The following is a 25,231-nucleotide window of genomic DNA, read 5'->3' as shown; positions in this document are numbered from 1 at the left end:
ACGAACTTCCGGTAGATTTTTTTTGGGGGGGGGGGAGGCAGAATTTCCTTGCGCATAAGTTTGTAAGATACGTTTCTTAAGTATGACACTACCTATATTTCATAATGCCAGGTCTAGATAGTTCGAGAGCGATGCGAGAATTGACTATACACTCGGTTAATTTTGCAGTCCATCTTCCTATTTAGTCCAGTAGCGCCGCCAGCAGTAGGCACGGGTAGGCACGTGCCTACGTTGAAAAATTTTGGCCTACTTGGGGGGCCTCCATATTTTTAAAAACGTGCCTATAGAGGCCTTCAAATAAAATTTTATTTCTTACTGTAACAGCGTTTAATTACTTTATGTACTTTCACGGTTTATATTTCTATTTGTTAAAATCAAACACAACATCACACACCTGCATTCACTCCCCTAAGGGTCCGTTAGTACCTGTTTGATATATTCGCTACATTATGCCTTTTTAATGTACAAGAGAGCATTTCAAAAACCCGTTCTCTTTATATTCTAAAGAACAAGATCCCCCGCTAAATTGTTGACCGTTGACCCCAGGTTACACCTCTCGCATTAAAACTAGAAAGGACCTAAAAACGTAGGCGGCATACGTCGCGCAGAGGAATAAAATCTTCCAACTCTAAACTAGTATCGACAACACCCGAGATTATACGAGAGTAAATTTTTGGGTCATTCAGGCTTCGCTAGTGGTGTCAAGCAACAATGGCGAAGGCGAACGAAAGACGCGTTGTGCACGTGCCTAGGGATAGCTGGGACACGGGTGCCAAAAAGTCCGTACTTCTAATAATCTCACAAAAAAAGGAAAACCCCCTTAAAAACTAGAGATATTCCTCAAAATCCTGAAATACATTCCAAAATTCGAAAATATTACTGAAATATACAAAACCACTTACACTAAGCATCATGATGCATGATAATTTTTTAAAAACAAAGGGGGAGGGGGCCTCTAGATCACGCTGTGCCTACGCGAGAAAAAATCCTGGCGGCGCTACTGATTTAGTCTGTACTAATTATCCTTTGACAGCGCCTCACCAGGCGTCGCTTTACGAGAATCTATGACCTACATCACTTCATGAAAAGCTCCAGTTTGTAACCAGTGACAAACTTATGGAACATATCTTATAAACCTTTTCTTTGATTTGATTTGTAGAAGCAAAAATGGATGAGAGGAAAAGTATGAAAATGGCCAAAACTGGCGAGTCATCAGAGTTTCGCCGTAGTTGACCGTTTTATTCGCGTAGCTATACTGGGCCTGTTCACTCCCTTAAAATAGGTCTTGTGTTAATTCGCGGTTACGCGGTTACCGTCGTCTGCTATTGTGTCTGCTAGAACTTCCTCAATTTGTGTTTGTAGCAGGACAGAGTAGCTGGTAACGTTTTAAAAGGTATTTGAAGGTATAATATGGATTTAAGAAAGGCTATCGAAGCAATAGAAGAGCACATAAAACTAGATACGTTTAAAACAAATCTCGGTAACTTAGCTATGGAGCGAGCAGCTTGCATCGTGATTCGCGTGATCGAGTGGGTTATGGTTAAACCAAGGATCATAAATGTCTGAACTACTTTCAGTCGCGAGTTTGCAAGTCCATCAGTCACTAGTAAACTAAATAGTTATTGGCGAAACTTTGATGTCTGCGTTTTTTAACACGGGCTCTATGGCCATTGTCATACTTTCCCTCGCATCCACATTTGGTAGAAGATAAAATTTGGAAGAAGATTAAATTAAACAAAAGTTATAAATGTATTTATATACAAACTAAATAATAGACATTTTTTACGGAGTTTTTAAAAATTTTACTATTGAAAGAATAGTGATATGTAAAGGAACAGAGTAATATGAAACACCAGAGTTTTTTATTAAAATGGGCGCAACATTATAAGACTGTTTATAGAAAATTTTGATATTAACATGACTCTTGCGTTAACTTTTAAACACTTTCATTTTTAGAATGGAACAAAAATTCACTTGATCTGCGAGGACGCGAATGGGAATATGGTTCCTTCTAAGAAGATGAAAAATGTTAACGTCAAACTATGGGCTACAAAATTAAAAACTGGCTACGGTGCAATCAACGTATCAGTCAACGTTTCAAAAAGGCTAACACCGAAAGGTATTTCGTGTCGTGAACCAAAATACAATAGCTTCTATTAACGATTTTGAGTCTTAAATATCATTTCAATATTCTTTGGCCCTAAGGGGTGCCGTACCGTTTCCAAATTATGATTGGAGTAATTTACGGATGACCCAAGTAATTAAATTATCATTGTCTTTCAATTTATTAGTCAAACTAGCTGTTACCCGTGGCGTCACTCACGTGTAATAAGATCTTCAATCAAAGTTATATAAGGAATGGGTAGATTTTACTGATTTGACTAATATTTTTGTAGCACCCTAGGAGAGAAGGCAATCGGCCTTGCCTGTCAGCCCCTAGGGATGCATTTTTTATTACTTTTCACGCGAACATTATTCCATAAAAGAGGGTTTTTAAATTTCTGGCCGCCATTTTAAAAGATGACAACAAATCTAACCCAAAAGACCATTTAGCCCGTCTATAGGTTAAAGGAAACCAGTGTACTAAATATTTGCGAAATCGGTTGAAACGCGGACTTTGTTTGCTTCGGAAGATTTTTTACATTTCTGGGCGCCATTTATTATGATGGCGGCGGATTGGGGGAAATCTTTCTTAGTACGCGCCTACTAGTTATGAGTAAGGTTCCTGCAAATTTTCATCCTTCTAGGGCAAGTGGTCTGGGCCCTCGAGCCTTCTGCTGCCTTGGTCCGAGCCCTGTCACCGACCACCTCCTGGCTGGGCTCGCCGCCGACGGTGTCCCGCCTCTGTCACCTGCTTAAGGGGCGTTGCCGGGCCCGCTGGCCGATCCCGTGTGCCTTGACGGCGGTTCCGCAGGTACCATTTTGGGCACAGGGATGAATGGCAGGAGGGGGGGCGCTGTAGATGCCCCCGCGCGCAGGAGCAGCGCCTAATCAAATGCATTCTGTGTGGGCTGGGCGTTGATTATCATTCAGTCAGTCAGTGAGTCAGGACTTTGATTTAAAAGGGTCATCGTTGAAAACTCTAATCATATCGTGCTTAGGTCTCCTTTGTGGCAAATTGTCATAGAACCTTTTCGACTCAAAATCGCCTGTAGAACCGTGCACTTTAGTACGATTTTACCAAACTTTTAGGAACGCCATGTATATAAATATTAAGCGGTTTATTCATAGGTAAACGCCAAATTGAATCTTATTCCGGGTATGTTGTGGATAATCATAATACGAGACGCTCTCCTGTTGGTGGAAGTATTACCCTAAAATGCCAAATCAAGAAGCCCGAAAATGCAAGACTCAAACGATGGTCGATTTTCTATTCCGGAGGAAAAGTAAGAACTCTTATGAACTTTCTCTGCTTTTAGAGAATAAATGGGCGAGACGATCATGTTTTATGACAAATATTTATTACATTATGCGGCAGTTAATTTTATGAACATTGACCCTTTTCAAAGATTGGGGGTATAAAGTGTTATTTTTTACCACAACCGGTGCGTGGATTCAAACACGTTAGATGTGGCTTCAATGACTTTGCTGAAGGACTGGTAACGCTGAAGTCAGATCTAATGTCATAGGATCCACATACTGCGTGGCTCATCTTAAAACTATATCAGACTATTTACAAATTTGTTAATCGTATCACTGATTTTAGGGAATTTACAAATCACGATGTAGAAATAGAATCGATATCATGTGTGAAAATCAAAATCCTGAAATAGAATTGGTCGGAAATTTGGAAGAGTAAAATTTTACAATAGAAGTAATGATATAAACTAGTAGATCATGGTACAGTACTATCAGAAGTGAAATGAGACTAGAAGTGAAGGGCTCTTGCATTGATAGTAGATCCTGGCACTAGTGAACAAATTTGAGGCTTTTATGCCGCTTCCATCGCGCCTACACTACAGAGAAAGAAATTGGTCGAGTTCCAAAAACATTTCCTGCCCCCTCCCCTCAACCTAAAGCCGCGGAACACGGACGTGGCTCCTTGAATCTAGTTCGGCCGTCTACCGCCACGAGCGTCCCACGTTTTGGAGGGAAAATTCTGAAACCGCTACTAGAGGGCCAACCGTTCTTGTGTTATCAAGAATATTCACTTTCGCCAAGTGAAGAATTTGGTTAGCTCAGTACTTCTGGTCTCATCTCACTTCTGGTACTATGGACTTAGTTTTGAAGGGAATAATCCGGCTAAAGCCTCGTTTTCATTGAAGCTAGAAATTCAGGTCTAGCGAGTAGCCGGTCGTTGTAGACAAATTCACTTCAATATAGACAAAAAATTATGCCCAATGGGATGTAAGTTACTCTGGCCACGGGCCACTAAACAAAGATGACATTTCACATACAATCGGTTCGTCTCTTCCAAAAAAACGGGCTCCTATGTGAGTGAGGAGGGTAAAAGCGGGTTGAACCGGAACTTGTAATATGTACCGCAGCGCCATCCGTGAACTTTGACTCTGTCTTCTGCTACAGTTTATAGCGAGGGCTGCCCGGCTGGCGTTCGAAGATGTTTACATTTTTACCCAACAGTTAACCTGTGTTAGGTTTCAAGGTTTTAATTTAACTTATAATTAAAATGGTTGTACATATATTTTCAATATCAATCACAATTATAAACTATTGCATTTAAAAAGTAACCCACCTTTGAGCTACGCGATATTTTCAAAAATACTGTTTTCCAGCCTCACTCGACTTGTTACCGAAATGACGTGCTTCCGCTTTTTTAAAACGTCCGCTTGAGGCGAAACTAGTAAAAACCGTTTGCCTAGAGGGACGCCCGATAACAGAGCTGGAATGTCCTCTTAGTTAAGTGGCCCATGCTCTGACTAAAACCCCGTAATTGTATATTCGAAGAAATTAAATAATAATCAAAGAAAAGAAAAGTAAATCCACTATCTTTATATTTGAATATATTCAATGTTTCAAGATTTTCTTTCAAAACTTAATCGCGATGGAAAACTTGAGTTTTATTTCTTGTGCAGACAGTGCATAGTAAAAAAATGTCTCATCCCGATAATAGTTAGCGTAATTTTCTGGTTCTAGTTCTTTTATTTTATCTCGTCTAGTAAACGCGTCAAACGGCTATGAGAAGGTAGGTTTCTAGCGAAAGTTCTTGGCTCTTGCGTCTATGAAAATGCGTCTGTGAATGTGACTTAAGACTATCACGGAAAACCTGGAAAAGTCAAACATTTTGAAACAAGAAATCTTTGACAACCTTACATTGTTAAATTGACAATGTTTAGATTATTTAAGAATGGAGAAACTTCGATACTGGGTGCTCCGTAAAGGGTGCTAGAACCGAAGTACAGTGGGCTTCAATATGATTCTACAAACGATAGTTTGACGAAAATGTTCTCTAACATTTAGCTCTAAAGGTTACAGTTTACCACACTTTATGATTAGTGTTTTCATTAAATTATCATTGTCTTTCAGTTTTTTAATGCAATTTAAGGGGTCATACTTAAAACATTCTATTAACTTGCAAATGGTGGCCTTTTGGGTGAAATGTCATGGAACATTTTCGACTCAAAGTCCGAAATAGAACCTTCCCACTATTCTCAGTCCTACCAGCCTCTTTGGAGTAACCTATAATTTAAGCTGTCAAATCTCGACTACTTACAGACAACTGCAAAACCTGTCAAAAAAACTGGAACAACTCTTCTGTCAAAAACGTCAACTGCTGCGACTTCAACTACGGAAGATGATTGGTGGAATTTTAAGGAAGATGATTGGCCGTTTAAGAATATGGAAGACCCATTTTCAGAAACAACAACAGAATTGAGCCCAACTATCTCTGAAAAACCCGAAAATACGACCAACAATACTGGAAACTCGAATGATTTAAAAGGGCATCATGAAACACCAGAAATAGCTTCGAAAGTTGAGAAAGGACATTCATTTACTGAAAGCCGCTCGGAGTTACCAGAAACAACTACGACCAAATGGAGTGGTCATTACGAGGGTAAAAAAATTATTATTCAAGATGAAGATGAAAACCCCACCAAGTTAAATGGAGCGACTACAACGAAACTACCTGGTTTGTACACGACCCGACCTAAAACTACAACCCAAACATATCTGACTGAAACCTCAACCAAATTGACGAGAAAAATTTATGGTAAATATGGCTTATTTGCAAGGTTTACTTCTATAGTATGGCGTCCATTCTTAGGCCCTTGAGACACGGTAAATGATAAGAAAGGAAATTATAATTGGTAAAAGACCCAACTACTATTTTTAACCCATAAGTATTGATAAAATACCGACAAAATTATCAGGAAATATCTTCTATTCTTCATATAATTTTTTTAAAAGCTGAAGTTTAAGCTTAGTTATCGTAATTTTGGACTACAATACCTCCTTAAGAAAATGGACAATTTTTCAGTGTTGCATTAGATAGCCCCCAATGGTGTTGATCCGGCACTGCGCTGTGGTCAAATTGGACAGCGAATCGCGACTGTGCAAACATTCAAACAAATCTATTTTTGATATATATATTAAAGGCTAGCTTTTACCCGCGGCGTCACTCGCGTGCAATAAGAACTTCCATCGAAATGATATAAAGAATGGGTAGATTTTACTGATGACTATTATTTTTGTAGCACCCAAGGAGCGAAGGCACTCTGCGTTGCCCGTCAGCCCGTCTGGTCATTTGTTTTATTAATTTTCATGCGGACATTATTCCATAAGAAAGGTTTTCAAGTTTTTGGCCACCATTTAAAAAGATGGCAACAAATAGAACCCGAAAGACCATTCAGCCCGTCTATAGGTTAAAGGAAACCAGTGTACTAAATATTTGCGAAATTGGTTGAAACGCGCGGACTTCGTTGCATAGAGAAGTTTTTACACTTCTGGGCGCCATTTTTTAAGATGGCTGCGGATTGGGGGGAAATCTTTCTTAGTACGCGCCTACTACTTATGAGTAAAGTTCCTGCAAATTGTTAGCCTTCTAGGGCAAGAGGTTTGGGCTGGGCGTTGATTATCAGTCAGTCAGGACTTTGATTTATATAAATAAAGATGAAATCATCGTTTTTACGTGACATTCTTAATCTGAACAGATTTTCATAATCAATTTTTTTAAGTCAATAAATCTTAGCTGCCTGAAACCGGAAGAAAAGATTTGGAAACCACGGTGTCGATGAAGACCGTTACATCGAAAGGATTCTCCGGAAATATTATTCCCATTCACGAGGATAACGTTGGTCCAGATACTCAAATAGGAAATGTAGAGAACCTAACATTTATTTGCATCTGTCAACGATTCAACGCCGAATGCATCTATAACGACTTAGAAATGTGGTGTCAATGTCCGAATAAATTCGAATTCAAACCTACGTGTTACGTTGGAACGAAATTTCGCTGCGATTGCCCCAAGGGACTGACTTACGACAATCATGGAAACTGTATTGGTAATATTACACTTTTTACCCATACATCGGATGATTTTCATAATTTTAGGCCTACTGTTTTGGACCTGTTGTTAACTTCAAATAGAAACAAGTTTTAAGGAAGTTTACGGCCAACTATAATAACAGGGTTGCTATGGGTCAGGGAAAACCTGGAAAAGTCAGGGAATTAGAAAATGGGCCGAAAAGGTCACGGAAAAGTCAGGGAATTTGATTTTGGTGGGTAAAATTTCTGGGGATAAATCTTTATTGAAAGAGTAATGAAAGTTTATCCTCGTCGTTTCTTAACACAGAAAACTCTAGAGCAATCCTTAAAATTGTCTAGAATTGTATTTACAAAGTAAATGCCTTTAAAAATCTCTTAGACTGTTATTTATAGTTAAATTGATTCTTATTGATTTTGGTGCAACAAATGTACTGGAAAACTTAATATAGATCGAGTTTATTTAATTATAAGCACTTAAAACGTGCTGTAAACATTTACACTTTCGGCCTAAAACGTCAGGGAAAACATGGAAAAGTCAGCTGGGAATTTGGTTTTGAAAATTCCGTGGCAACCCTGAATAAGTCGACTGTAGTTTGAAGGTTTATCTGCTACGAAGTGAGTCTGATCGCACTGTGTTAAAGTTTGGGTCAAGGAATTTGGTTTTGAAAATTCCGTGGCAACCCTGAATAAGTCGGCTGTAGTTTGAAGGTTTATCAGTTACGAATTGAGTCTGATCGCACTGTGTTAAAGTTTGGGTCAAGGAATTTGGTTTTGAAAATTCCGTAGCAACCCTGAATAAGTCGGCTGTAGTTTGAAGGTTTATCAGTTACGAATTGAGTCTGTTCGCACTGTGTTAAAATTTGGGTTACGGAATTTTCATCAAATTAAAATTTTTATTAAACGAAAACCCGGGAAGCAAATGCTTAGAGTCTTGCACTATGCAGCTGTTTACAAAACGCTGGAGGCTAGAAAACTCGCTCAGCCTCTAGCGGCTGTTCTTGACGCACCTCTACACCCTGTTAAGCTCTCTTCAGCCAAGTCAATAATCGAATAGTCTATTGATGGTTATAGTTTCGACTGTTTCTTTTGCCACGCTTTGGAGGAAGATAGACGTCACATATATACAGAAGTTTATGACTTCTTATCCTGGGAAGTATTGGACTCTAACCATCACCGCGCCACCTACGGCACTTCTCTCATTTTGAGTTGGCAGGCTGACTTGTGCGCCAGCAGCGGGCAAGAAACGAAACTTTAAGGTGTGTCCTGTGGTTTGAGGTAACGAATCAGAAACGGTGACAAGAACAGCTGTAAATAGAGTTTGCTAGAAATTCCGGTCAAACTAGTGTGGGGTCCTAGGCCCACGGATTTTAATGGACTTTCATAGAGTTCTAGCCAGACGGCTTTTCAACGATTGGCGCTGAAGAAGTTTTGAACACGCCCCACAGTTTGAGTGCCACAGCCTCTCGGCGTGGCATTTTTTTCAGTAGATTAGATAGTTTTCCAAGTGGGGAGGAAACTTTCGACCCTCTTTTACGATTGCCAGAGGCAATTTTCACTTGCAGTGATGGATACTATATAATGCCTTAGTGTCCAATACTTCCCAGGATAAGAAGTCAATTTTTGCGTTACGTAACTTGAAAAGAGCCCCTATGGTAACTTAGCTTAACCGAAGACTTGGCAATTAAAATTTGGATTTAAATGGTTGATGGTTGCATTCAGTGACAAAAATCTGTAGCGTGTTATTTGATATAACCAGTCTTTTCGTTGTGAGCGGCTAAACGCACCATTGTGACGTCAATCCGTCTTAGAACAATATTATGAATCGTCTAATAGTTTCTCATTCGCAGAATAATTTATCCGTCGTAATTAACAAAATTCCGCTAATTATTTAATTTTGCGGTTTTCTTTTCACTTTCAAGAAAATGTTTGCAGAACTAGAGGCAGAAAAGAATGTTCAGAATTTAACGCTCGATGTCGTTTGAATCGTGAGGATCCGACCAAATTCGAATGTTTGTGTAGGAAAGGGAATTTCATGAGACAGAATAGAACATGCATTCCGCTCAAGGATACCAACGTCAGAGTCTATGACGGAAATCAAACTGTTCATCAAGGTAAATGTTCCTATGAAAATGGATTAAATGTGCTGGTCCCGTTTCGCGAGTTATTCATCCCAGGGGGTATGCAGCTGTTTATTTTTACCAGAAGTAAGATGAGACTAGAAGTAAAGAGCTCTAGAATTGGTAGTAGATCCTGGCACTAGTGAACAAATTTGAGGATTTTATGCCTCTTCCATCGCGCCTACATTAGAGAGAAAAAAATTGGCGAGTTCCAAAAATATTTCCTACCCCCTTCCTCTCAACCTAAAGTCGCGGAACACGGACGCGGGTGCTTGAATCTAGTTCGGCCGTCTACCGCCACGAGTGTCTCACGTTTTGGAGGGAAAACTCGGAAACCCCTACCAGATGGCCAACCGTTGGTGTGTTATCAAGAATATTCACTTTCGCCAAGTGAAGAATTTGGTTAGCTCAGTACTTCTGGTCTCACTCATTTCTGTTTTTACTGGTAGCAGTGACCAGGGCAGACAACGCAGAGTAATGGCCGATTTTCAAATTATTTCTTTCGGATTAGGCTTAATTCTTGAAAGCTATGATGAAATTTAGAATTAACAAACTGTACTGCACTGTGTCTAAAGTGGTTCATGTTGATGTAAAATTTTCTTGGTTGGGTTTTTCATGGATCTTCTCAAAGAGGGTGTAAAGAGGGGAGTATTCTCGCTATGAAAGTTTCCCTCAAGCTTCCGGTGTGCGCGCGCGTATCCTTTATCTGCCCTCTTATTGGTTGAAATACGGTGAACCGGATAATAGGAAGAAAATATAACAAATTGATAAATAAAATGCCTTGCCAAAGTTGCTAGCTTCAACTCCCTCTCTTTAGTGCCTTTTTGATCTTCTATCCAGGGTGTGTGGCTGAAGTTTAGTTTATGCTTTTGGTCAGAGTTTAGAGCGCAATAGACCCAACAAACAAATCGTTTGAATTTTTACAACGGCTTAGATCTCGTTCTCGGGTTTTGAGGTGAGAAAGGGATAACCTGATTGGCTTGATTTTGCCATGCGCAGAACCCGTTTTACCCCAAGGGTCAGACTAGAAACCAATCAAAAAATAAGTGATTTATTTTCGTCGCTCAACGACAGATGGTTCTATAGTCAATTTTGTTAGTCACGTGATCCTATCCCTTAGATGGAGGCTAGGCCAAGCCTACTTGTTTATTTGTTGGTTGGGTCTATTGTTTTCGACATTTTATCCCAACGACAAACTTAAATTACTTGTGGTTAGAGTGCTTTAAGGTTTATGCTGAAAAATCAAACTCAAAATTTAACAAAAAATTTTATAGGTCAGACGGTGTTTTTCCGTTGTAGAGACGAGGGCAATACGCGACTTCCGGTTCATTGGAGACGTCCTCGCAATCTGACGCTTTCAAAATTTACCATAATGGAAAAATCCGGCACTCTGGTCATTCGGTATTCGCAACCCAGCGACAGTGGCGCCTATTACTGCTACGCTGGTCTAAAGTACTCTAAAAGGGTCCCGCACAAAATTGCCCATGTCAAAGTTATTCCACGTATGTAAAACCATCAGCAAATTAATAAGTTCATAAGATATGTTCCATATGTCGCTGGTTATTGATATCTTGTCATGAAGTGACGTATAGGTGAAACCTTGTAGCTTCTCGTAAAGCGTTACCTGATGAGGCACTCAATAAATAGGACTAGATGGACTGAAAATTAAGAGATTAGTCTGTAATTCTCGCTTTTCGTTCTCGAACTAGCTCTCACTTGTAAGTCTCGAGCATTACGAAGTATAGGTTGTGTCATACTTATGGAACATATCTTATAAACTTATGATAAGACTGACATAACCTGTAACCCACAACGCAAATATTTGGTCATATATTGTCACAATATTAATTAAAGAAAAAAAAGCCCCAGTAAATTACAGCATATCAGAAGGGAATAAGGGAGAAGGGACACACTTTATATCTCCATAATGCTTTACACTCGTAACAACAGTCTTACTAACCTCAAATCAACTACCCTTCACTGATTGGCTGCTATCTAACTTCTGTCTTAGCTGTGACGTCACATAAGAGGGTGACGTCTCGGTTGACGAATAAAAAGTAGTTTTGTTTACAACTTTACATTGAAGGAGATAAAAATGGCCGAAGTTCATGTTGTTAAGCGAAATCAAGCTGTGCAATTAATTTAGATGCACGGGAATTGAGAACATACCAAAATCAGATAATTTGAAGGTATTAAATAGATGAAAACTAATTATTCTGAATTAATATTAAAAAATAAAATACATGCTTGAGGTTATAATTACACAAGAACGAAACATCGAATGAAAATCTAGCAGACAAATAGGCCGCCTGATACCGCGGAGAACTTAAAAAACTATTTTTGCAGTAAATTGGATAAAAGCTGTGTACTTGCGCGAAGTTTTCGTGGTTTTCTTGAGGTTGGTCGGACTCTCGTTACCAAAGCAGGCTCTAATGTCTCCCTTCTCTCTTATTCCCTTCTGATCATATTTGTTTACCAACAAACGGGACAAATAATTAAAATCTAACTCTCTAACGTTGATACTAATTGAAGTCGACTTTGATACTAACATCTTTTCCAAGCATGATCTCGCTGGCATTATGCAAATTTTTGAGCCTATCGCTGCCTTACATATATCAGTAGCGCAAACATACTTGTAAATATTTCGTTGTTTTAAATAGGGCCTTGTACGAAAAACCAGTTCGAATGCGGCACCACGAAACAGTGTATTGACCAACGAAGTGTTTGCGACGGTCTAATGCATTGCGATGATAATTCGGACGAAATAGATTGCAAGTGGAACGAAGGTGAGGAACGAAGTTATTGCTATTCTCGTTGATTGATATCGTCAATCTAGACACTCGGTCATTTTGTAGCCACGCCACTAGACCCGTCTCTTTAATCTCTCATATGAAAATTTGTATTCATTTCAGAGAACAATAGTGATGTTGAAATTGAAGTTGATAAAGAATGGAGGAGGACTGTAATTCAAGGTATGGACACTTTAGCCTATGACATCAATTTCAGAACCTATTCAAATTATGCTACAATCTTGCATATAGTGTTATCAAGAAGCGATATCTAGTTTATTTGGGAGAAGTAATAAGATGTCTAAGTATTCGCGAGCCATATTCCCAGGTCCCCCTTTCAAAATACAAGGGGGGACGTAAAAGGTGGCCGGGCTATTTTGCCTCTCCTCAGTCGAAAAATGCAAGTAATTTTCGTCATTCGCGTCGCGCTGACGTGAGCTTTCAAGAACCAGTGAGATGCTGGTTGTAATTTAGAGGCGGGGATTAACTCCGGACCTATACGTTTGGAATGGAGAAAAAGCTAGAAATGTGGGGAATTTATATCTTCTCCCTAGTAAACTAGATATCGCTTCTTGGTGTTATAGAAAAGGCCTACGTTTTAAAATATACTGGATTTATACTGTGGGGAATATATTTTAATTGGAAAGTTTGCTTATGGTTATATTTCACCTCGCGCAATACCTACTTCAGTTTGAATCGAGAAGTTTCCGTTCCCTTATTTTTACCTCTCCGAGTGACGTATGTCACGGAGAGGTTCTAAAATCGACAGGCATGTCTGTGTGTGTGTGTGTGTGTGTGTGGGTGGGTGTGTGTGTGTGTGTGTGTGTGTGTGTCAGGCTGTTGTTATTGACTTACACCCCAGGGGACCGCGTTCGCAGTTTCCGAATCGAAGCAAATGTGTTCGCCATTTCCGGACCGCATTCACAGTTCCCGGAAAATTCAAAACTTGAGGCTATCCACAATTCAACTGGCCATTACTATTTCATCTGACTAGTCAATTGTCCATTCCACAGGAACACCAATCTGTATTCACTGGCTTCTAACACCACCACCTTCTGGGCGTTGCTTTTGTCCATCCCACAAAGACACCAGTCTGTACTTACTGGCTTCTAACACCACCATCTTCTGGTCTTTGTTTTTGTCCATCCCACAAAGACACCAGTCTGTACTTACTGGCTTCTAACACCACCATCTTCTGGTCTTTGTTTTTGTCCATCCCACATGGACACCAGTCTGTACACCTGGCTTCTACACCACCATCTTCTCGTCTTTGTTTTTGTCCATCCCACATGGACACCAGTCTGTACACCTGGCTTCTACACCACCATCTTCTGGTCATTGTTTTTGTCCATCCCACATGGACACCAGTCTGTACACCTGGCTTCTACACCACCATCTTCTGGTCATTGTTTTTGTCCATCCCTCATGGACACCAGTCTGTACACCTGGCTTCTACACCACCATCTTCTGGTCATAGTTTTTGTCCATCCCACATGGACACCAGTCTGCACACCTGGCTTCTACTCCATCATCATCCTTAAGGTTAAGACATACGCGGCGATCGGCCAGGGTTACGAGAAACGTCCGGCCTCCCAATGGCGGGGCTTCCACCAAAGGTTCACGCAATTGCGCTGTTCTTATCCATAGCTGCGATTCGAAATCCTTATATACTACCTATTAGAATAAGGTGAAGCAACCGGCGTATGCTTCATTTTAAACGCCAATATTAGTCAAGTCTCTCAACAATGTTTAATTGTTCTTTATCAAGACGATGTAACGCTCAATAAGGCGAACAACTAACGAAGAAAATATTTAATATTAATTATATTTATTTTAATATTTAAGATAATCTTGTTTCTAAACTCAAAATTAAAACGGAAAGAGTTAAAAAGCAGTCTATTTTTTTGTCTGTGTGTGTCTGTCCGTTATCACACTAGTGCGCCGAGTTAGCAGTTCGCTTTGTTTTGATGTGTTAAGAAATCCTACAGAACCTTAATATTCACTTTTTCATAATATAAAGTGAATATGTGGAAATCTTTTTCGTAATTACGATGCATTTAGTACTTTTGTAGCTTTAAAGCTCTGTTTCATTTTGATATTCCAAGAATGTTTTTTAATATTGTTATTTGAAATGGATGTTTATATATTACTTAAGCTATACTACATCTGTTTATAGCATAATCCTTTCTATAGTGATTTCAAAACGAACGCAACGATATTGGTCAAATGTACTTTTATTTTTCAATAGGCCTAGTGAACCAAAAAGTTAACGCTTGGGTTTGGTTTTCGTTTCTGTAATGCAGAGACATTAACGGTTCAGAGTGAGCCGAAAGTTAAATACACTGTTAAATAAATAGGCTTAGATTTTATAATCATGTGGATATCTGGGCCGCGTTCAGCAGAGCTCAGCGCTGTTAGCAGTGTCGTACAGGACGGGATTTTGCTTTTGAATTTGACGTCACGGTGCTCAGCGCTGAGCCAGCGTGGTCTTCAAAGAAAATAGTCGGGTTTTGGGAAAACGTGACGTAAAACGCGTAGTTCTCAGCTTGGCGAAAAAACATGGAGGAATTAATACAAATAGCTCTTGCTGATTCTGATGGGACTATAGCTATTTAATTGGCGTGAAACCATTTGATGACGCGAGAATTTTAAGAGACATGTTACTTTCTAATTTTAATTATAAAAGACGTTGTTATCTATCTCTTTAAATATGTTATCATACAATTTTTGTTAAGCCTTGGTACCTTGCACGCTTTATTGCGCTAGCGTCATTTTTAAAACACCGATGACCGGAAAAAAGCTATGACGACAGATCTCACCGGTAACCGTTTTCCAAAATCCGCTGTCATTTTGGGGAGCTCTGCTGGACGCAGCCCAGACCAGTGAAAGGTCTGATCGTAATCGGATTATAGCTTCGTGTTTTCATGCTATTTATGGTGCGCATTTACTTCCAGTGTGTGTAGCCACAAATAAGCTTTGGTGTTATGTAACGTTAACAGTCATGTTGACAAACTAAGAAAATCGTTGAGGTGAAACGAGAGGATAGTGTTTACATGGCAACCCTGTTGTGAATATGGCTTTGAACATAGAGGGTATACAGTTGAGGAGTAGAAAATTCGGCCTTTACAAAAACGTAAAGGTAATATCCCTCCAAAGGTTTAGCTCTTCATTTCCCGTTTTTCCCCCATCGGATGATTTTAATGTGTACAAGTATATCCTTATTGGATGTAAAATGTCGTCTGATTTACAGTATATTTGCTATGCTTTGTATACTGCTTTAATATTTCATAAATTTTAACTTCAGTATTTGTTCTTAAAAAAAGAAACATTTCCATATCTGGGTAAGTAAGTTTGTAAGTAGTCCTCCTCGGAGAGGTAATATTTTGGTTTTCCCAACTTGTCATGTAATTTGTCAAATTTTGATAATTTGACTTTGAAGTCTAAGATAGTTTTTATAATAAAAACCAGGGTAATGCGAATAACCAATGAGCGACTGGCATCTCATGTGCTTTGTTGCACGATTAAAAGCGCGCCCTTAGCTAAGGGTTTCTCTTCGTTAATTGGTTGTCTGATCATTTAATTCTCCTTTTAAAGCTAAATTGTTACGTATTTAGAATAGGAAATTCTTTTCGGGGATCTATGTTTAGCGACTCTAGGACCAATATTGAGCACAGCTGAACCATACCACTTTTAATGAACTTTCTCCTGTAGATACGACGTGATGCGTCAAATTTCTTAAAAGGAATGCGAATTTACAATTTGATATCCTATTTTACCACGGAATTGGTATTATGTTACACTTTCGAGTATCTACTTTCAAAAGAAATATCAAGTTTTTAATATAATTGAACCAAAGTTTATATTTTTAAAATCCATTGAAAAATCACGAAAGCTCAGTTTCGATATATCAATAATTTCGAGCCTTGTCGTGAGGAAAAAGGCGCGCGAATCCTATACGCGTCTCGAGCTTCTCGCCAGTCTAAACTCTGGGTCTGATAGCGGTGAGTTTGGCACCATCTCACGTGAAAAATATATCCGTGACGTCAGCGTACGGGAAACGTTTTAGCCTTTCATAAAAAGTGGATTTCAAATCATTTCATATGAAGAATTTTCAAATGCATATTGTGGCCAAATAAGCAGAAATCTGAGAGTTAAAAGCTTGATATTTTTGAATTCACAGTAATTAATTCCATCTTTTGTTATATAAATCGGAGGTTTTTCAAACGAAGCTTCTCATTCCCTTTAACGAATTGTGAATGAGCATAAATAAGGAACGTACAAACATAGCACTTTCTCAAAATACATTAATTATCTCGTATCTTTCATTTAATTTAGGAAATGATGTCCGTGTGTTCTGCCAGGACAAAGGTCCGAGGAAACTTCCGGTGGAATGGTTTCGCACTAATGACCAACCACTACCATTAAGGTCGACTGTTAGTGATGGTCATTTGCTGCTTAAAAACGTACAGCCCAGAGACAAAGGTTATTACGTGTGTAAAGCAGTTGGTGTCCTTCAACAAGATAGGTGTTGTAAGAAATATGTTCACCTTAGCGTCAGACTATCTTAACGAGTTAGAATATTATTTGCAGTTTTTGTTATGTTTATATATTTAACTATTAAACTTTAATTTGTGTTTTTCAAAATTTTCATCGGTCTTTTACTTGGGAACATATTATGAAGTGTTGGAAACAATATTGTTTGAAACTTATACGCTTTCGCTTAAAGGAAAAGTTCAGGGTACCTAACATTAGGCCTCAAATTAACGGCCTCGTTTAGAAGATATAGAAATGATTGATAAAAAAATTATAATTTCCCTAATTACGATTAAAATCCAATTAATTGACCCAAAAATTGAATAGAGCAGCCGCGCCATTTTTTAAAGTCACGTGATAAACTCGCACACACGACGTTATTGGCCAAATGGCTAGCGAATAGGAAAGTTAGATTTCTCTACTGCAGACGACGATATTATGACGATATTTATTGATATATTCAAGGTTGACTTTCAGCATAGCCCACTCGATCACGCGCATCACGACGTAAGCTGCTCGTGCTATAGAAGCCCGTTCAATCGGCCAAAAAGGGCAACTTTTGGATTCTTGGCGAGAAATTCGAAGTCAGCGAAAATTAACATTAAGTTCTATGGGATGAGGTAGGTTTTTTGACCAGATCCTCTGTCCTATTGATCGAAATGACCTGAAATTTTAATGAGACGTGTGTTTTGACGTGTTTTATTAATCTTAAAAGGATTCAAGCTTCTAGATTGGATAGCTTTTTTTAAAAAAAATTATTTTCATAGCCAAATTGATGGGTTCAGTGCTAAGACTGAATATATCTTCAGATCTACTGGTCCAAATGTCCTGAAATCTTAATGAGAGGTGTGATACAATCGTTTCTATTATATTAAAAAGAATTCAAGCTTTTAGAGTGGATAGTTTTTCAAAAAAAATTAATTTCCAATGTCATAATTGTAAATTAAAAACTTAATGCACTATATCTTTGGATCTACTGGCCCAAATGTCTGGAAAATTTAATGAGAGGTGTGTTAAAATAATTTAACTTTCACTCCCTTTCCAAGAATAAACGTATTGCTTAAACATTACGTTAAAAATCTTAGAAATAAACAAAATTATAGGCCCTAAAGCCTAAAGCACACCTATTTTGGGGAAGTTCAGAAGAACCCCTGTTTTTCTGCCAAAAGCACTTTATTATGTAAACGCAATTTTAGTTCAAAAATGTATTTATTGGAAATATCACATATTTTACAAAAACCAAAAATTAAGCATAGAAAAATCATGATTAAGAAACTAACTAAAAAGGGTTGGTGAAAAGTGTCATAATACCAGTTGCAGTTGGTAAAAAACAAAGATTTAGTCGAGAGATAATTTTAAATTATAATTAATTGTCAAAGAGGTCCAAGAAGAAAAAGCTTCCTCGCAGCGATCCTATACTTGTTCAAAGACATTCTGAAGCATCTTGAGTGGTGCTTGATCTTAGATTTGAAGATTTGTTTTAGCATTTGTCAACTTTTCTTATTTTGACGATATACTTTATATTTTAATCGATTAATCTTTTAAATGCCCCGCCCAACAAGTAAGGATAACAATTAAAAATCGCCAAGGGTTTTCGAGACATCTGCCCCTCTGCATGTTTACAAATCATAGAAAATTGGTTCAAGAGGTCTATGATTTATAATCTATTAATCCCCAAAAGGCAAGTTTTGGACAAGTAGAATGGGGCTGGTTTTTTATCGCAGAAAAAGGTTGTAAGTTCTTAATTTACAATTGTGACATGGGATATTAATTTTTTTTTTAAATATAATCGATTGTAACATACCTCTAAGTAAATTTTCGGGACATTTGGGCCATTAGATCCAAAGATATAGTGCATTAAGTACTTAGTTTAAAATTATGACATTGGAACTAAATTTTTATCAAAATAATTATCCACTATTAAAGCTTGAATCCTTTTTAATATAATACAATAGATTGTAACACACCTCTCATTAAAATTTCAGGACATTTGGACCAGTAGATCTGAAGATATATTCAGTCTTAGCACTGAACCCATCATTTTGGCTATGAAAATAATTTTTTAAAAAAAAACCTATCCACTCTAGAAGCTTGAATCCCTTTTAGAATAATAAAACACGTCAAAAGACACGTCTATTTAAAATTTCACGTCATTTCGATCAATAGGACAGAGGATCTGGCCAAAAAACCTACCTCCTCCCTTAGAACTTAATGTTAATTTTGGCTGACTTCGAATTTCCCGCCAAGAACCCAAAAGTTGCCCTTTTTGGCCGATTGAACGGGCTTCTATAGCACGAGCAGCTTACGTCGTGATGCGCGTGATCGAGTGGGCTATGATGAAAGTCAACCTTAAATATATCAATAAATATCGTCGTCTGCAGTAGAGAAATCTAACTTTCCTATTCGCTAGCCATTTGGCCAATAACGGCGTGTGTGCGAGTTTATCACGTGACTTTAAAAAATGGCGCGGCTGCTCTATTCAATTTTTGGGTCAATTAATTGGATTTTAATCGTAATTAGGGAAATTATAATTTTTTTATCAATCATTTCGATATCTTCTAAACGAGGCCGTTAATTTAAGGTCTAATGTTAGGTACCCTGAACCTTTCCTTTAAAATTGTACGAAATGACTTATAGTGTTTTTATGACGTCACAATGACGTTTTCTAATGTAGCCGCCTCCATCTCGTGTGTCCAATGTTCTTTCATTTGGTGACTCATTTGTTTCATAATTTGTATTATGGCAATCCAATTATGGGCAAAATGATGTAATTATGATGTTTAATGGAAACACTTGTACAAGTTTCAATCTGTTACCACTCAACTATTAGTAGAAATTATAACAATAAGCCAGGAGTTTTAATTTAAAAAAAGTTCAAATAAACCATACCGTAAAACTCTGACGCAAATCAATTTAAATTAAGGGTTCAAAGAAGAACCCATACCCTAGAAGTTAATAAGAAAAAACCCACAATTTCCAAAGAAAACTACTTCCTAACAATACATTAACCAGAAGTTGATGACTTCTTATCCTGGGAAGTATTGGACACTAAGGCATTATATAGTATCCATCCCTGCAAGTCAAAATTGCCCATGGTAATCGTAAAAGAGGGTCGAAAGTTTCCTCCCCACTAGGAAAACTATCTAATCTACTGAAAAAAATCCCACGCCGAGAGGCTGTGGCACTCAAACTGTGGGGCGTGTTCAAAACTTCTTCAGCGCCAATCGTTGAAAAGCCGTCTGGCTAGAACTCTATGAAAATCCATTACAATCCGTGGGCCTAGGACCCCACACTAGTTTGACCGGAATTTCTAACAGTCTATTAAAACAGCTGTTCTTGTCACAGTTTCTCATTCGTTATCTCAAACCACAGGATACACCTTAAAGTTTCGTTTCTTGCCCGCTGCTGCCGCGCAAATCAGCCTGCCAGCTCAAAATGAGGGAGATGCCGTAGGTGGCGTGGTAATCGGACCTAATAAGAAGTTGACTAACAGAGATGGTTACGGATATGGTTAGAGTCCAATACTTCCCAGGATAAGAAGCCATAAACTTCTGCTAGAAGTTAATAAGAAAATTTCCTAAGAAAACTACTTCCTAACAATACATAAACGTGTAAAATTATGCCAACTTCTAACCGTTAAACGTTATGAGATCTACAGCTAAGATCTATATAAAGTTGAATAGAGTTTAAAACATATCGTCACCTGGGTATCGCGGGTAAGTGCAGTACATACATACGTACGTTCAGAAAAAATTTATTTTTGGGGCGACGTTATGAAAAATATAAACAAACTTTATAAAACTGTATAAAACCAGAAGGGGATAATAGAAGAAGGATGACACTCTTGTATACTCTTGATACTTTAGTTATTCCCAAAATAATCATCCAACAAACCTCGTCTAGGGGTGGGACAAAATCCACAAGCTCGTCTTGCCAAAGAGTTAAACGATGAGGGAACTATTTATCGCGTATGTGATTAGGTTTAGTAACCTTGCTCCAAATGTTCCGAAGTTGGAAATAATGACGTTACACTTCCCCCGCTTTGTTGTACACTTCTCTCGAAGTATTTTATACTTCTAATAACACTTCATATTTGACTAGGGATATTTTAGTGGGATATCGAAACTTTCAATAGTCCAAGGTTTTTATATAAGAAGGCATAAGTCGCGAGATTTTACGCTTCTATAAAGTGGGGTGGCGTAGCGGTTAGCGCTTTCGCCTCGCAGCAAGAGGATCCCGGGTGGGATCCCGGACTGTGGCACCGGGTGAAAATCTGGGAGCAAATCCTTCCGCGTAGAGTTTGCAAGTTCTCTCCCCACTTGTTAAAAGGAGTTTTCCTCCGCGGTCTAACCCGGTTTCTCCTTTCCATCAAAACTTGCAGAGGTTAACGGTAATAGTTAGTGTAGGGCGCTGTAGGTTAGCTGTGGGGGCGTAGGGGCTAGCCACCAGCCCTCGATGCAATATAAAGGGACCCACCTGTAAACAAGCCACAGGCTTAGTGTGGACACATCCCTTCGTATACAAAACTTGGATTATTATTATTATTATTATTATTATTACTGTTACGCCGGTGTCAGTGGACAAGCAAGCCCCACCCCTTTCAAGCCCGTCATTGCTCTGCGCTTTCCTATTGGATCCCGCGCGGATAGGTCATACAGAGTCGAATGACGTATTTCGACGAGGATTGACCATATCCGATGTTTCATTATCGAGACATAACGCGTATCAGTTTGAGCTCTTAATCCATCCCTTAATGTTTTTAAATATGACCTCGAACGGTCGAAAATATGAAAGGGAGTTTTAACGATCCGTGTCAACTCGTTTGTAATAAACGTGACTCTATATTCCCGTGTGCCAGGTTCCAAAACCATTAAGATGTTAGAAGACAATCGTGTTTTTAAAATAAACCCGAAATGATGTTGGGAAATGACTCTTATTTGGAAGCTGAGTAATTAAAGATATAAATTGGATCTTACAAAGCGCGGTTGATGAAATCTTTAGACACGACACGAAAATGGTCGCGAAAGCTTGTTGTTTTCTAACCATTATTCTGCTCATTAACGCCTCTTTTGTAGTTAAAAAGGGAAATTTGCGAGAAGAAATTTGTAAAAATGCCCACGTAGACGCTGCAACTAGAACACAAGATGGAAGTATTTACTTGTTTAGAGGTACGTCTACGTTACAAGATTTGTTCCATAAGTTTGTCACTTGTTACTGAGAGCTTGTCATGAAGTGATGTAGGTGAAACGTCATAGAATCTCGTAAAGCGACGCCTGTTGAGGCGCGGTCGAAGGTTTAGGACAGACTAAATAGGAAGGTGGACTGCAAAAACCGAGTGTAGTCAATTCTGGCGTCGTTCTCGAACTAGCTATCAGTAGGTCTCTAGTAGGGGTGTGCGAATGCCACTTTTTGGGTATCGAACCGGTTACCGAATGCCAAAAGAGTTTCCTTATCAAATACCGAATCGAATAGTTTATTCCAAAATCCAAATCGAATATCGAATAGTTTATTTCAAATCGAAGGAGCCGGTGGTAGACGGCCGAACTAGATTCAAGGAGCCGCGTCCGTGTTCCGCGGCTTTAGGTTGAAGGGAAGGGGGTAGGAAATGTTTTTGGAACTCGACCAATTTTTTTCTCTCTAGTTTTAGCGCGATTGAAGCGGCAGGATCTACTACCAATGCTAGAGCTCTTTACTTCTAGTCTCATCTTACTTCTGGTTATAGGTGATTATATCTGGAAAAGAGGAGAAAATGGTATACTTGAAGGATATCCCAAGCGTATAGAGCAAGAATGGAAAGGTATGGAAGCGGGACCGATTGATGCTGCGTTCACTTGGCTTGATGGCAGCACTTTCCTTTTCAAGGTTCGTTGTTTTCATGTAAAATCCAGCCAATTGGAACCTACGTTTAATATGATGGTTTTAGTAATTAATGCATAGAACGGTGTGATCTTTTTGGCAGGGCGAAAAATACTGGAAATTCGTTAACAAAGAGATCGTACACGATTATCCCAAGAAGATTCAAGATGGATTTCCCGGAATACCCGACAACTTGGACGCCGCAATGTCTTGGGAAGACAACGGTTACTTATTTTTTTTCAAGGGAGACAAATATTGGAGATACATGCCCGAAGCTCCGATTTCAATTAGCGATCATTACCCTCTGAAACTATCTGTTTGGACTGGCGTTCCAAATAACATCAGCACCGCTATTCGTTGGAAAAGGAGTCCCTCCTACTTATTCAAGGACTCTCTCTATTTTCCTTATATTAATGACGTAAGTAGGCGTGCTTCTTCTAAAGCACCTTGAACAAAATTATAAAGATACAAATATAAAAGTACACTTCGATGAGACTTCCGCCGTTTAATATAAGAAGCCCTCCTTCATTCCAGAATAGTTCAGCTAGCTAATTGGACCAAGTCATCTTGCGACTTATTGCCACTTATCTAACGCCTTTACAATGCATAGAGGGGTGGTGGCTAGCCCCTATGCCACAGCTAACCTACAGCGCCCTATACTAACTATTACCGTTAACCTCTGCAAGTTCTGTTGGAAAGGAGAAACCGGGTTAGACCGCGGAGGAAAACTCCTTTAACAAGCGGGGAGAGAACTTGCAAACTCTACGCAAGTGTCGACCCTTCTCTGCGTATGATTACCTACATGACCGTGGTACAGGGAATAAGTCGTGAATAGGCTCCCAAAGTAGCGGATGCTAGCTCTAGTACCAAAAATTAACGTTTGGATTGCCAGAATCACGCACTACTTTCTATAAACCTATGACGTCAAGCAGCTCTTTCCTGATTGGTTAATTCGTGTATGGTGTTGTGAGGCGGGTAGTTGGCTTCTCACTTTACGTGTCGTCTACAGACTGAGGTAGGGAATTGTTAATGAAGTGTACTTTTCGTTTTAACATCTATATACTTTTGCCTTTGAGTATCGTGGGATAATTCTCGATAGAAGCCATTTAGTTTTTTATTTAATGAATTTTCACTATTTTGTTTAAAGGAAATTAAAGTTTTCAAAAAACGTACAGCAAAATCATGGTTCAAATGTACAAATGGTAGCGATGACATCACCAGTACCATAAGAAGGGAATTTTTCACTCGAAAAGAGGCGAACGAATCGACTAATAACATAATCTCGAGAATCGAAGAACTTAGGCTGCTTCGTGGATTCATGCAACAAAATGGTAAGAAGTACCTTGCGAAAACAAATTTGAAATATTAATTTCGACATTATTGACACCAACCTGACAGATGACGATAATTGAATGGAAAACAATGGATACAAATCTAATTTAACGATAACATCATTGTCTATAATGTAATTCTACCAATAAAAGTTAATTAGATTAATCCATTTATTTTCAATTTTCACTCGGGTTGTCTCGGGCCCCATTAAGATTTTCGTAGTGTTCGTCACGATTCGCTAAGAGCGAGGTCCGAAACGTTAACGCCGTGCTACGTAGGACCACAAGGAGATAATAAACATCAAGGGGATATCTCTCCAGCCTACGAATGAGGGTATTGTGTGTCAGGTTCTCGCTGACGAACGTCTCATCTCCAGTGTTCATAAAAGTTAATATCCCAAGGCGAGGCCGAACGTATTTACTGTAGTGTAAAAGGCAGTTGAACAGCCAAACATTTTCTCTCTAAACATTATTATGGAAAGCTGGGTCACCTTAGAAAAATTTTGCCCTCTCCCTAAAAGGCACGATACTTCAATTTTTGGATTGTAGATTTGTTCCGCACGTGATGAGCTAGCCTAGTACGTTTGTGTTGTCTTCCAGGTATCGGATGAGCCTTTATACGCAACCGTTAAACGGACGCCAAGGCCTCCAAAATCAGATCTTCATATTTATCATTATCCAGGTTGGTGTCATCATTCGTTTTTCAATAAGAATAGCTCTTGATGCACAAATTGAAAAATAGTCTGTCATCAATCTATTCTTAAACCTTCATTTCAACGTCTTGTTGCAAAAAATATCTAAATTAATTAATATCTCAACTAACTCTGGGAAATGAGATTCATTCTAAATAATCTTTCACAGTCTAAGGAAAATTTTTGAAAGTGACAAAAAAGAAAGAGATTTATTTCCATCATGAGTTAATAATATGTTAGCTCCCTATAAGTTACTCAGGCAATTCATTTTTATGCTCCAGCGTTTTCTCCCGCGCCGCCAGCGTCCCAATTATATGCGACGCTCTGCGGCCGCCACGTGAACGAAAATCTTATTTACTCTTCTTTCCGGTTTTTCCCGGAAGCGCGTGTAGTGGAAGCTAGCCAATGATATCGGAGCTATTTAAGCAGCCGAATATTTCGCTCAGTGGCCTCGATTAAGAAAGCAGTTA

General features: G+C 38.8%; 2 protein-coding genes across 5 annotated transcripts; both read left to right on the top strand.

Moving 5' to 3' along the window:
* Positions 1-1,801: 1,801 nt before the first annotated feature.
* On the top strand, positions 1,802-7,215 carry LOC149692814 (uncharacterized). Of its 2 annotated transcripts, XM_089868749.1 has the most exons (4): positions 1,802-2,119; positions 3,232-3,386; positions 5,674-6,169; positions 7,134-7,215. In XM_089868749.1, exons 1-4 carry the CDS (start codon positions 2,002-2,004, stop codon positions 7,145-7,147), a joined length of 783 nt encoding a protein of 260 aa, XP_089724875.1. In that variant the 5' UTR covers positions 1,802-2,001; the 3' UTR covers positions 7,148-7,215. The 2 variants fall into 2 exon arrangements, with proteins under 2 accessions (XP_089724875.1, XP_089724874.1); XM_089868748.1 differs by lacking the exon at positions 7,134-7,215 and having other exon boundaries at positions 5,674-6,232.
* LOC149692813 (uncharacterized) lies at positions 7,190-24,213 on the top strand. Of its 3 annotated transcripts, none has more exons than XR_016382877.1 (11): positions 7,190-7,460; positions 9,363-9,554; positions 10,835-11,062; positions 12,221-12,346; positions 12,473-12,532; positions 16,685-16,831; positions 21,958-22,050; positions 22,605-22,744; positions 22,842-23,156; positions 23,273-23,753; positions 23,886-24,021. XR_016382877.1 is itself a non-coding variant. In XM_089868747.1 (11 exons), the coding sequence occupies exons 1-11, from the start codon at positions 7,190-7,192 to the stop codon at positions 24,148-24,150; spliced, it is 1,770 nt and encodes a 589-aa protein (XP_089724873.1). In that variant the 3' UTR covers positions 24,151-24,213. The 3 variants fall into 3 exon arrangements, 1 of the variants encoding a protein (XP_089724873.1); XM_089868747.1 differs by lacking the exon at positions 23,273-23,753 and adding an exon at positions 24,137-24,213 and having other exon boundaries at positions 23,886-24,069; XR_016382876.1 differs by having other exon boundaries at positions 22,842-23,753.
* Positions 24,214-25,231: the final 1,018 nt, after the last annotated feature.

The sequence above is a fragment of the Phalangium opilio genome, unplaced genomic scaffold, assembly GCF_054372755.1.
Source record: "Phalangium opilio isolate 3A_F unplaced genomic scaffold, DU_Popi_V2 ptg000024l_1, whole genome shotgun sequence".
In the NCBI taxonomy this organism is placed as follows: domain Eukaryota; kingdom Metazoa; phylum Arthropoda; class Arachnida; order Opiliones; family Phalangiidae; genus Phalangium; species Phalangium opilio.
This window is presented reverse-complemented; position numbering and strand designations above follow the sequence as displayed.